Source organism: Mobula hypostoma, chromosome 5 (genome assembly GCF_963921235.1).
Source record: "Mobula hypostoma chromosome 5, sMobHyp1.1, whole genome shotgun sequence".
NCBI lineage: Eukaryota > Metazoa > Chordata > Chondrichthyes > Myliobatiformes > Myliobatidae > Mobula > Mobula hypostoma.
Window position 1 is genome coordinate 113035722 of NC_086101.1, and position 14273 is coordinate 113049994.

Genomic DNA, 14273 nt, shown 5'->3' on the forward strand with positions numbered 1-14273 from the left:
CTTCAAGAACGGGTAGCACAGTGGTGCAGCTGGTAGAGGCGCTGTCTCATGGTGCCAGGGACACGGATTCAATCCTGACCTCTGATCTTGTTTGGAGTCTGTGTGTATTCAATTGAAAATTCAGTGTGTAGTTGAAAAGGCAAGGTGTTGGGACTAGAAACGAGGGTCCGGCCGGTTTTGCTCGCTACTCCGCGATATTTACTCGACTCTGCACTGAATTGAGGCTGAGGCTTTGGCCTGCTCTGTCTGGACTCACTTGTGTTCTGTATGATATTTCTTTACTTTTATTGTTTGCAAAATTTGTTTTTTTCTCTCTCAGCACATTGGGTGTTTGACGGTCTTTTTTTAATGGGTACTTTAGGGTCTTTTTGTTTTGTGGCTGCCTATAAGGAGATGAATCTCAATGTTATATTGTACATACACACCTTGATAATAAATGTCTTTTGAACTTTCTCCTTGTGACTGTGTGAGTTTCCCCTGGGTGCTCTGGTTTTCAAAGAGATGCTTGATGGGATAATTGGTCACTGTAAATTGCCCCTAGTCGGTGGGTGACTGGCAGAATCTGGTGGGGGGGGGGTTGATCAAGACGTGGGGAGAGTGTAAGAGGAATAATGCAGGATGAGTGTAAAATTAGTCATTTATGATCGGCACAGGCTAGGTGGGCCAAAAGGCATGTTTCTGTGCTCTGTGACACGATGACTCTATTTAATGTGTCAAAGGAAGGCTCTCCTGAGCTAAGCCACTGACCCTTGACTCACCAAATCTACAAAGAAAGCCTAATGCTTGGCTGTGTGTAGCACCAGCCATTCTAAAGGAGCTCAGTTACCAGCTCATGCCAGTAACTCCCCATGGGTAGAAATGCAACTTGCTCCTAGGAGTATGCCCTTGCTGCTACTGGGAAGTGGTAGTAGTAATAATAAATAGATATCCAGAATATGAGATGAGAGTCCTTGAAAATGAATCCATAGGTTGTGGGAAAGTTTCAATGATAGAGCAAGTAAAGTTGAGTGAAGATATCCCTTTTGGTTCAAGAGCCTAATGGTTGAGAAGTAATAATTGTTCCTAAACCTGGTAGTGTGAGTCCTGAGGCTCTTCTACCTTCTTCCTTTTGGCAGCATTTAGAAGAGAGCGTGTCCTGAGTGCTGTGGGCCCCTGTTGATGGATGCTGCTTTCCTACGACAGTAGATGTGCTCAAAGCTTGGAAGGGCTTTGCCCCTGATAGATTAGGCCATATCCATCTCTTTTTGTGGGATATTCCGTTCAAGGGAATTGGTGTTTCCTTAGCAAGCTGTGTTGCAGCAAGTCAATATACTCTCCATTACACATCTATAGAAGTTTATCAAAGTTATAGATGTCATGCCAAGTCTCTGTAAACTCTTAAGGAAGTAGAGATGCTGCCATGCTTCCTTCTTAATTGCACTTTCATGCTGGGCCCAGGACAGATCCTCCAAAATAATAACATCGAGGATTTAAAGTTGCTGACCCTCTCTACCTCTGATCCTCTGATTTGATCTACAATGTTGTGCTGACCTTTTAACCTGCTCCAAGATCAATCTAATCCATCCCTCACACATAACCTTCAGTTTTTCTTTCATCCATGTGCCTATCTGAAAGTCATATAAATGACCCTAATGTACAGTATCTGCCTCTTCCATTACCCCTAGCAGCACATTCCACGCACCCACCACTCTCTGTTTAAAAAGCCTACCTCTGACGTCCCCTATACTTTCCTCTAATCACATTAAAATTACACCCTCTTGTATTATGCATTTCCGCCTTGGTAAAAAGTCACTGGCTGCCTCTTATCACCTCTATGAAATCACCTCTTAAGACATGCTCGCTAATCCAGGCAGCATTCTGTTAAATCTCCTCTGCACCATCTCTAAAGCTTCCATATCCTTTTTATAATGAGGTGCCTAAAACTGAACACGATACTTCAAGTGTGGTCTTACCAGGGTTTTATGGAGCTGCTACAGTACTTCATTGCCTTTGAACTCAATCCCCCGACTAATAAAAGCCAACACACCACATGCCTTCTTAACCACCCTATTCCAAGTGTGGTCTAACCACAGATAGCTGCAACATTACCTCACAGTTCTTGAATTCCATCCCCGACTAATGAAGTCCAGCACATCATACACCTTCTAAACCCGTTTAATATGTAATGTGCTGTCATATGACATAGGTGATCATGGTCTTTCTGTGACCATGATTGTTCTTGGCAAATTTTTCTACAGAAGTGGTTTGCTGTTGCCTTCTTCTGGACAGTGTCTTTACAAGACGGGTGACCCCAGCTATTATCAATACTCCTCAGAGATTGTCTGCCTGACGTCAGTGGTCACACAGCCAGGACCTGTGATATGCACCAGCTGCTCATATGACCATCCACCACCTGCTCCCATGGCTTCAAGTGACCCTGATCCCCTCATCGGGGGGTGGAGGGGTTAAGCAGGTGCTACCCCTTGCCCAAGAGTGACCTATGGGCTAGCAGAGGGAAGGAGCACCTTCTTTGGTAGAGACGTATCTCCATCCTGCCACCCAAAGAGGTTGATAGATTCTTGATTAGTCAGGACATGAAGTGTTATAGGAGAAGGCAGGAGACTGGGGCTTAGAGGGTAATCGATCAGCCATTACAAGCATTAGAAGTAAAGCCAAGGTGAGACATTAGTGAATTAAGTGTGTGAAATTGGTTGTGACAATTGTCAATCTCCACACACTGTTGACTTACAGAGTCATAGAGTAATAGAGCCCAGAACTGTCTGGTCTCCTACCTAGTTCCATCTACCTGCTCCTGGGCTATAGTCCCTCTATACCTCTCTCATCCATGTACCTATCCAAGCTTCTCTTAAAGAGGGGGCAGCATAGTAGTGAAGTGGTTAGCACAACGCTTTACACTACCAGCAACCCGGGTTCAATTCCCACCGCTGCCTGTAAGGAGTTTGCACGTTCTCCCCGTGATCACGTGGGTTTCTCCGGGTGCTCCACTTTCCTCCCACAGTCCAAAGATAAGTTAATTGGTCATTGTAAATTGTCCCTTGCTTAGGCTGGGATTAAATTGGGGGATTGCTGGCACTGTATCTCAATAAATAAATGAATGAATGAATGAAATCAACCCTGCATCCACCACTTCAGCTGGCAGCTTATTCCACACTCGCACCACCACCTGAGTGAAGAAATTCCCCCTCAGGTTTCCCTTAAATATTTCACCTTTCACTGTAGACCCATTACAGCTAGTTCTAGTCTCACCCAACCTCAGTGGAAAAAGGCTGTTTATATTTACCTATGTATACCCCTCATAATTGTATATACCTCTGTCAAATCACCCTTCAATCTTATATGTTGTAAGGAATAAAGTCCCAGCCAATTCAATCTTTCCTTATAACTTAGATCTTCCAGTCCTGGCAACATCCTTGTAAATTTTCTCTGTACTCTTTCAACCTTATTTACAAGTAGGTAAGTGGCTGGAACTGTACACATTATTCCAAGTTTCGTCTTGCCAACATCTTATACAATTTCAACATAACATCCCATCTCCTGTACTCAGTATTTTGAATTATGAAGGCCAATGTGCTAAAAGCTGTCTTATGATCCAAGCTACCTGTGACGGCACTTTCATGAAATTGTGGATGTTGTTAGACTAATTGATTAGTGCACACAGCGTTGATAGAAATCAAGAGCTGGTGGTTACAAGTTTAAAATAAGAGGGAAAAGGTTTAATAGGAACTTCAGGGGCAACTTGGCACGAAGTGGAACAAACCACCAGAAGAAGTGGTTGAGGCAGGTACAATAACAATTTTTAAGATAGTAAGAAGTGTCGGTACTTGGATAGGAAAGGTTTAGAAGGTTCAAGGCCAAACGCCAGCAAATGGAATTAACTTGGATGAGGCATTTTGGTGGGCATGGACCAAATGGGCAGAAGGGCCTGTTTCTGAGCCGCATAACACTCTGACTCTGTGAATAGGTGAGTGGTAGTATCTTGGGGAGCTGCTAATGAGGACGTGGGAGATTAAAATGGTACTAATGCTAGAATAATGTGAGTGCTATTTATTACACTGGACCACAAATTTTTTCAGAAGTGTTCCTTCCTCAGAATTTTTTTTTGGTTTATGATAGACCGCTGGAAGCTGAACACAAAAATAATTTGACTATTTTTATCACATAGGAATTTGGAGAAACAAGAAATTAACTTCTATTGAATATAGTGTATTTAATTGCATAACAGTGCTGACGCTTTGCAATAGTTCAACGAGGCTAAAAATGTTTTGTTGATGATTTTTGTTTGTAGCCAGTGTTTGAGGCTTCTCACCTAAGTGTCCAACAATAATCAGCCAGCACTGATGGATTCCAGTTGCCCTGATACAGTTTCTCCATGACGACAATGTCCTGGTGAAACCTTTCACCAAACTCGTCACTGACAGCACTGGTTTGCAGGGAAGAAGTCTAAATGGGAATGCAGAAAATGAACCCTTAGTGCCATATTGCATCTCATGGTTTTGTATACTTGAAGCATGTTGTCAACTAGCTGCACATAGTTTGGTGTTCTGTAGTTGCCAAGAAAATTTTCAACAACATTCTTGAATGCCTTCCATGTGATTTTCTCTGGTCCCACCAGAACTTCTTCAAATTGCCGGTCATTGTTGACCTGTTTGATTTGTAGACCAACAAAAATGCCTTCCTTAATCTTGGCATCAGTTACTCTGACTTGAATTATGAATTGAAATAGCAAATGTAGATGATTTCAAAATAAGTGGTGCATGATAGGGAAATGTCAATGTGCTTTTTATGATCAACAGCCCAAAATCTGTAAAATACACCCAAAAGTATTCAGGAAGCAAAATCTTTGTTGTTCTGTGTTGTCGGTGTGGACTTGGTGGTCGAGGGGTCTGCTTCTCAGATTCAAATTTATTTATATATCACATGTACATCACAGTATACAGTGACATGCATCGTTTGTGCTAATAACCAACACAACCTGAATAAGGGTCTCGGCCAAAACGTCAACTGTTTATTCTTTTCCATAGATGCTGCCTGACCTTCTGAGTTCCTCCAGCATTTAGCGTGTGTAACCTATGGATGTGCTGGGGGGCAGCCCACAAGTGTAATCACTCGTTCCAGCGCCAACATACCTTGCCCACAATGTGCTCAATTTCTCTGTGGCTGTGATAAGTGTGCGCTGCTTTGCTATCTGGATGATGTTAAGGGTAACCTTATGATTAAGATTTCTTTCTGAATTCAATGACCCTCCCCAGTGCATTCTGGCATCCTTCCTTTTCCTTCTCAGTCCTGAAGAAGAGTCACAGCTCAAGGCGTCTACTGTTTGTTCTTTTCAGTAGATGTTGCCTGACCTGCTGAGTTCCTCCAGCATTTTATGTGTGTTGCCATGTCTTCTATTATTCCCATGGGTGCAAGATTGATTCTCACAGTAATGATATTGTCTTCTCTCCTTGTGCCTTTCCACCTCAGTTAGTCTTGCCCCTACCCAGCTTGTACCGCGAGCCTTGGACTTACTTTTCTATGATCTCTTTCCCTATGTGCTTTAAGGCAAAGAGTGTGATGGTAGCTGAAGTAACCGCACCCGCTTGGCTTCACCGCTTCATCATTGGCAAAAAAGGACAAAACATTGGGCGGATTACCCAGCAGCTGCCCAAGGTAAGCACCTGTTATAAGGATTCACTCCTTAGTAATAATGATCAGAGAGGCACAGACAGAATCTGTATTTACTGATTTGTCTCAACTAAAAAGCACACGAATTTACCCAACCTGTGTACATACCTACTAAGTTTCCTGACCCTCCTGAGCAATGAAAAAATAGAAAAGATAATGCCCGGAAAAGGAGTCTGTGCTGACCATGTGTTCCTCGTGGTCCCTCTTCAAACTCTGTGGGGTACTCCACATCCATGATGATGGGTCTCTGAAGAGTTGTTGCTCCTTTGCATTTGAAGCTCCTTCTATAGCGTTTCTCATCAGTTCAGATGATGCATCTCCGTCCTATTGGCTCAAGGTCACCTGACCTACCTGGTCACCTTATTGGCTCTGGTCCAGGACTACAACCAGCATTGTTCCATGATATCACAAACATGAAAAAATCTGCAGATGCTGGAAATCCAAAGCAACACACACAAAACACTGGATGAAAATCAGCAGGTCAGGCAGCATCTATGGAACAGAGTTAGCAGTCAACGTTTTGAACTGAAAACCTTCATCAGGACTCATGAAGGGTCTGGGCCCAAAACGTTGACTGTTTACTCCTTTCCATAGATGCTGCCTGGCCTGCTGAGTTCCTCCAGCAATTTTTTTTTTGTGTGTTGTTCTGTGGTTCCTGCTCTCAGCCTCATGTCTTTGTTCTTCTCAGTGGTGACTGGTTTAGAGCAGTCAAACCAAGTGACCCAGACACTGAGCTTCCTCCTGCAAGCCTGCCACTTTACGTGATACGTAGCTACTTGCCTGAGAATGGTCTCAGGTTTAGCAGGTCATTAGCTGAAACTTCTTGTGTCCACATTCAGTTGTTCTGATTAAGTTATCCCAGAGTAAGGATCAGTTCATTAAGGAAAGGAAAGGTACGTTGCATCCAGAGTTGCTCCGGTTAGCGGACGATTTCCCTCCACGCCTCTCTGACGTAGCATACGAGGCAGGTGCCATTGCTTTCTGCCAGGTGAGTTTCCAAAGAGATCACCAGTTCAGGTGGAAAGCGTGCAGGGGAGCCAGTCAGCTGGATTTGAACCTGGGACCTTTCGTCCCCAAGTCCAACGCTGTTGCCACTACGCCAACAGCAAGGTCCAGTTCATTAAACAGTTCACAAGATGGGGAGGTGCAGGGACAGTCTCACAAAATGGCCACCTCTATCTGCTTCAACCACGTGGCAAGAATAGTTAGTCTACTTCCACAGTCCATAATTCATTTGAGTTCACTGATTTGTAGACTGTAGTTCTTTCTGGCCAATGCACTGCACCATCTTTGGGCATGGATCTTTACACAAGTGGGAGTCCTGTGCAAGGAAACATAGTTAGAAGAAAAGGGGCTAGTCATTTAAAAGGGAGGTGTGGTGAAATTTGGTGGTGGACCTCTAGAATTCTGCACCCCAACGGAGTTGAGGAGACTAGATGTGGTACTTAAGATGGACCTCGATAAAACATTTGGAAATTGTGGGATTAAGAACACAGGAGATCTGGCACACAAGGGGAATTGAGGTCAGTATAGATCAGCCATGTTCATATTGAATGCTGGGGTGGACCAGAGAGGCCAAGTGGCTGCCATCTGCTTCCTATTCATTTGTGTCCTTGGAACCTGCCACATCAAGTTAGAGAGAATGAGCCAAAAGGTGTGGTTGGACAAACTTGGGTTGTTCTCCCCAGAGAGTAGTCAGCTGAAGGGAGACGTGACAGAGGCATAGAGTAAATAGTCAGAATCTTTACCTCCAGGAAAGAAATGTCCAGTAGCAGAGGGCATGCTTTTGAAGTTAGAGGAAGGAAGTTTAAGGTTATGTGAGGGGTGAGTTTTTTTACACAAGGAGACTAATAAATGCCTGGAATGGGTTACCAGAGACAATAGTAGAATCTGGCAATTTGATGACTTCTCCCCATCCTTTCCAGTCCTAATGAAGGGTCTCAGCACGAAACGGCAACTGTTTACTCTTTTCCATAGACGCTGCCTGGCCTGCTGAGTTCCTCCACCATTTTGTCTATTTGCATTGGTGTAGACTTGATGAGTCGAAGTGCCCTCTATTGATGATGTAATGAAATACAGAAAAAATAACTTGTGTCTTTGCAATATATGTGACTTGTCTGCTGCAGGTTCACATTGAGTTCACTGATGGAGATGAGAAAATCACACTGGAGGGTCCAACGGAGGAGGTGGAAGTTGCTCAAAACCAAATCCAGGAGATCATTGATGACCTGGTCAGTAATTTGTTCTTCAATTCTTCCCCTAAAAACATAGCCACTTCCCAGCTCCTGCCAATCAACTATCTGTCCACACCTCACCTTCCACCTTGGCTTGTGAGTTGCATTGAACAAAACCCATGTCTTCCCGAGTAGCCTCCTCTCACGTCACAGTAGGTGGGTGTGTTTCAAATTGCTCAACTGCGCCAGCCCCAGAGTGCCTGCCATATTGTGCTTTGGCCCCTGTGATCAGGGTGGGACAATAGCAAAACACTTCCGATTGTCACCTGACAGTTGCCATTTCCAGTGGTAAGATGCTGGTTATAAAATATTTGTAACAAAAAGAACCCTCTTGCCACCTTGGTTATTTGGGCTGCTGACACCATAATGTGTTATCCAGAGAATCGAGCCCTTGCCTCCCTGTTAATGCCTGATACCCACTTGAGTTGTCAACACCAATATACCCTTCCTATCATCAAGGATTGTCACCACCAGGCCTTGCACTCTACTCGCTGTTGCCATTGAGTAGGAGGTACAGGAGCCTCAGGCCACACACCATCAGGCTCCTGAACCTACATAGATAACTTCACTCACTACAACAATGAACTGATTCAACAACCTATGGACTCACTTATAAGGACTCTACAACCCATGCCCTCAGTATGTATGTATGTATGTATTTATTTATCTATCTATCTTTCTTTATATTCATTCATTTGTTCATTTATTTATTTATTTATTTGCAGGTTTGTATGTTGTAATTGTCAGTCTTTGTAATTTTGCATTGATTCTGTTGTATTTCTTTTTTCTACTGTGAATACCTGCAGAAAAATAAACCTTAGGGTAGTATATGGTGTCATATACTGTGTACTTTGAAATTTGGACTTCTATCTTGGTCAAGAAGCACTGAGACCGTTTCTCCCACAGCTCAACTCCAAGCATTCCACTGTCTCATGTGTGTTTGACCCTGCCCACCTTTGTCTTGGCACTGAGAACAAGGCATGACACACCAGTGACAATCATGCAGCACAGATGATCCTTCAAGCTGACTAGTCCATGCTGACCAAGATTCCCGTTTAAGCTAGTCCCATTTACAGGTATTTGACGCATTTCCCTCTAAACCAGAGATTCCCAACTTGGAGTCAGGTCAAGTCAAGTTTATTGTCATTTAACTTTGTATATGTATTAGATCAGATTATGAGGACACGCATTCCTCTTTTATTGTCATTTAGTAATGCATGCATGAAGAAATGATACAATATTCCTCCGGTGTGATATCACAGAAAACAGGACAGACCAAGACTGAAAAACTGACAAAAACCACATAATTATAACATATAGTTACAACAGCGCAAGCAATACCATAACTTGATGAAGAACAGGCCGTGAGCACGGTAAAAAAAAATTCAAAGTCTCTGGAAAGTCCCATGACCTCACGCAGACGGGAGAAGGAAGAAAACTCTCCCTGCCATGCCCGACCACAGTCCGACTCTGAGTTCGTCCGAAAACTTCGAGCCTCCAACCAGCCCTCTGACACCGAGCACTGAGCACCATCTCTGCCGAGCGCTTCGACCCCAGCCCCAGCCGCCAGCAGCAGGCAAAGCCGAGGATTTTGGGGCCTTTCCTCTGGAGATTCTTGATCGCACAGTAGCAGCGGCAGCGAACTGGGCATTTCAGAAATTTCTCCAGTATATAACATATCTAACCATATAATGTATATAGAAACGAGACTATGTTTCTCCGAACCAAGATATAAATCACAGTAGTACACGTAACACATGATAACTTATGAAGGTAAAGATAAAATCCTATAGATGAATCACGCATAAATAATGAACTAAAGTGTATAAATTAAATATTGTAAGGTATGGAACGGATTAACCCGTGATTTCGAATGTGATGAAGCAGGGAGTTCAGAAGCCTGCTTGCTTGGGGGAAGAAACTGTTCCCCATCCTGACCATTCTTGATTTTAATGCCAGAGCCACAGACCCCTGACTTCATGGTATTGGTCCATGGCATAAAACAGGTTGGGAACCCCTGCTCTAAGCCTTTCCTATCCATGTACCTGTCCAAATGCCTTGTAACTGCTGTTATTATACCTGCCTCAACTATTTTCAGGTACATGGATAGTGAAGGTTCAGGTCATTCGGCTACTGACTACCCTCTGGGTGAAAAAAAAACTTGCCCCCTTCAGTTTCCTATTAAATCTCTCTCCTTTGTTCTCAAATCTACACCCTCTAGTTCTTGATTCCCTAATCCAGGGAAAAGTCCATGAACATTCACCCCGTCTATGCCCCTAATGAGTTGATACACCTCCATAAGATCACCCTCATTCTCCTGTGTTGTCGTGTAAACAATTCCAACCTGCTCTGCCTCTTTCCATAACTCAGTCCCTTGGGTTCCGGCAATATCCTTGTAAATCTCCTTTGCACTTTTCATTATACATCCTCGAGATTCATCCCCTAACAGGGACCCACGAAACAAAAGAAGTCATTAAAACAAAGCGAAGACTTTTGAACACCCAATGTGCAGAGGAGAGGGAGAAAACCAAACCATGCAAACAGTAAATTCCAGCAAATAACGTTGCCAACTGAAATCCACAGAGTCCATCCACAGTCCCTTAGTTCAGCGCAGAGCCAAGCAACGAGCTCAACCGACATGACCCTCGTCTCAAGCCCCGACACCCTGACTTTTTCAGTCTGGCTCAGTGCTTCAGTTGTGATCCAAACGTTGGATTCAGTTGCTTTGATGCGCTCTGGGACTTGGAACCCTGCCACCTCAATTCGGCCTGTATTCGACCTTTTCGTTTAGGCCCAGCACTTAACTCATTTCTAAACATCGGCTTCAGTCCCTTCAATACATTTAATGACATCTGCCCCATAGCAGAGTGACTAGTACTGAACACAGTATTTCCAAAAGAGGCCTCACCAATAACTTGTACAACTACAGTATATATAACATTCCAATTTCTATGCTCAGTGCCTTGACTGATGACGTCCAGCTTGCCAAAGGCCTCCTTCTCCACCCTGTCTTCCTATGACGCCGTAGTCTGACTGGCTGTGTCTGTCTCTTTCTCTCTCTCACACACACTCTCTCATGCTCTCTTGCTCTCGCTCACTCTCACTCTGTCACTAACAAGGGACGGGGGTGTCGCCCCCTTTCACAGCGAGAGGGGAGACCAACAAATAGCTCGTTGTTACAATGTCATGGTCTGCAGCGTCGCTTTTATTCTGAGTTTCTTCGACCCAAGAATTGGCGGCAAGCTCTCCCCCACCATCGAGAGAGAGAGAGAGTGATCACCCGGCTACAGAGGCCTCCAACAGCTGCATCTGTTGTCACAATGTTCCGTTTCTCCCGCAATGCCTCATTTAGCAACACCGGCATAGAATTGGTTCAGCCACAGAGCCGCACCTGAAGGCAATGTCTTCCAAGCTGCTGTTGGAGATGTCGAAAACTTAAACTCCATTTTCCATTTCTTAACCCACTTACTCATCTGATCGAGATCTCTGTAAATCCTGATGACCACCTTCCCTGCCAATGACGCTATCTATTTTAGTGTCATCTGCAAAGTTACTAAACATGCCTTGTATATTCTTATCTAAATAATTTACATAGATGACAAATAGGAATGGGCCTAGAACTGATCACTAGGAAATACCACTAGTCTGATGTTGCAATGTTCACTGAGCTTGACAATTAGCTTGCAGACATTTCATCACCAGTCAAGGTGACATCCTCAGTGCACTGTTGTTGGTGTTTCTCCCTAGGGAAGTTCTCGCATTTATATAGGCCCTTATTCGCTTTCCTCGGTCCTGATTGGCTACCTCTTCAGTTGACCTTTGAATTCTATTGGCTCACATTTCTTTGGCTCTTAGGGGTTTGTAGGTGGTGTCTGTTTTTATATGTTTGTTTACGGAGTTATCAGAAAAGAACCACGCTTCTAAAAGTTGTCATGAGTGCTTCATGTTTCTCTGCACCAGAACCTCCACAATGCCCCAGTTAAAGTGGTGTCATTCTTGGTTTTCACGTACTGAGAACAGCGGTAATGGATCCTGTCTTCGTACTGCCAGTTTATGTTCCCATAAATGAGTTCAGAGTTTATGTCCTGTTTGGCCTATGTAGTTCTTGTTGCATTTTCCACAGATGGTCCTGCACACCACATCTTTCCTGGGCTTCCGGTGTGACAAACAACCTTCCACAGTCAATTAGTGCTTCCTACCATCAAGGATACCGGATATTCATTTCGCTAGCTCCTGATGCAGAGTTTTGACCCAAATCCGTGACAGTACTTTTCCTTCCACAGATGCTGCTCGACCCACTGTATTCTTCCAGCAGAATGTTTGTGATTCCAAATTCTAGCTGTCTGTAGTATTTCCATGTCACACCATCCACTTTTCTAACCATAAGACGCAGGGGCAGAATTAGGCCATTCAGCCCATCATGGCTGATTCCGGATCCTACTCAACCCCTTACACCTGCCTTCTCACCATATCCTTTGTTGCCCTGACCATTCAGGAAACCATCAACTTCCGCCTTAAATATACCTATGGAGTTGGCCTCCACCATAGTCTGTGGCAGAGCATTCCACAGATTCCCTACTCTCTGGCTCAGTGGGGCCATCACAATGTTCACCTCTTCGCTGGAGTCATTTCTAGTTGGCGATGGAGTCACCAACTCTTATTCCCTTCCCAAAGGCTGAACTGAGCAGAGCCAGTTCATCAGGCTCGCAGTTACTCTATTGTGTTGTTTTTCTGTTCCAGCTGAGCCGAATGGACTACACAGAGATCACAGTCGACCAAAAGTTCCACCGTCATCTGATTGGAAAGAACGGAACAAACAGTAAGTCCTTTCATGTGTCCCTGCCATTGGTCAGAGTGCAGGCGTTGCAGACTTCACCGTCTAGCCCATTGTCGCGAGCTCCTCCAATATATATCCTCTCCCTTATTGTTTTTCCCTGCCCTCCTTGCACACTGTTTATAGTTCCCCAATTCTTAACCACTTCCCTTTCAAAAGATTCTGCTTCTGACCAGGCATTTCCTTCTTTTACATGACTGTCCTCAAAGTTCACAAACAAAACTTCCCCTAACCCCTCTCACTCTCCTCTGGTGAGTTGATGTCCTTCTCCCTCCCCACTTCCCAACTGGGTGTTCTCTCTGCCTCTCCCATCAGTGCTCCTGTATTTCTGTCATATAATGAAAGGAAAATCAGCTTACACTGATCCTAGCTGAGTGAATTCCAAGTGCATCCGTAAGTTGTTAGCAGCAACATTTTTCCTGATGGAAATACCACCAGTTCTTCATCTGTTGCAGGAAATTCCAAATCACATCACAGATTCTACCGTTCAGAGCAATCTGTTACGTGGTTCCTTACTGAAAGATTATAAAGGGTCAACTTTATTCCCCTGATATACACTTACATGTAAAGTGGACACTTGTTAATTGGGCCTTCAAGAAAATAGCCAGGGCTCCCTTATTTGGGACATTATGTCGCTTAACTCGGGCAGGAGAATTACCAAACTGTTTTGCACTAGTGTCAGTTGTGTGCACTTGGACACTACACCGTGCATAGAAGGAACAGTTCTTAAATAGCACCAGTTGTGTGTGTTTGCGTTCAAAAGGCAGTGATTTTTGTTACTGACAGTTGACAAGAAATAAGCAGTAAAATAATTCTGAACTGCTTTGCTCACTGTAATTTCAAGCATTCGGGCTTGGAGATGCCAGATAAACAGACATGAATGAAATTGAAACGATTTCGTAACTTCACGTTAGAAACTGTGGAAAAATTTTAAGGTACCAACAATCATCTTGAAGTTTACACCTAAAATAAAGTTTTGGAGGGTATAATTGTCAGAAGCATTGTCTGAAAGCAGTCCATTATCTGCAGTAGGTGTCAGTGCTGATTTTGTTCACTTACAGTAAACCAATAGAAACTAGCAGCGTACACAATTCCTCTATCGATAACTATTGGGAACGAATACACTATAGTACTGTAGAGATATTGGTAGTGTTCTAATTTGTTCAGTATTTCATTTAAATACATAATTTGTTACTCATTTCAACAGTTTTTCTTTTTTTATACCCTTTTAACAATTTCTATTTCCAACAATTATAAAGAATAAAATAATTATATAAAAAAATAAAGTTAGAGGCTAAAGTACAGTTGTGAAATAAAATGTGCAAAATACCAACATGTATTTACAATGTAAACAGCATTATGAAGTGTTTACACTGCAGTTATGGGTCCAATAGATAGAGGGCGGTGTGGGGGGGGTCAGATTATCTGCCCGGGGGAGGAAATTTTTAAGATAGTTTTTTTGCTTTAAACTTTAAGATTATAAGGATTACCTTTATGTTTATTTTGACTTGCGTTTCACATATTTGTAATGTGCTGTGCTA

General features: G+C 43.5%; 1 protein-coding gene across 7 annotated transcripts in view; it reads left to right on the forward strand.

Annotated features, from left to right (window-relative positions):
- The window catches only part of LOC134346925 (vigilin-like), a 269588-nt gene that overhangs the window by 177701 nt on the left and 77614 nt on the right, over positions 1-14273 (forward strand). For all 7 annotated transcript variants that reach the window (XM_063048789.1, XM_063048785.1, XM_063048790.1 and 4 more), the window contains 3 exons: positions 5542-5649; positions 7791-7895; positions 12639-12717. In XM_063048789.1, the coding sequence (XP_062904859.1) occupies positions 5542-5649; positions 7791-7895; positions 12639-12717 (292 nt within the window). The remainder of the gene's footprint in view (positions 1-5541; positions 5650-7790; positions 7896-12638; positions 12718-14273) is intronic.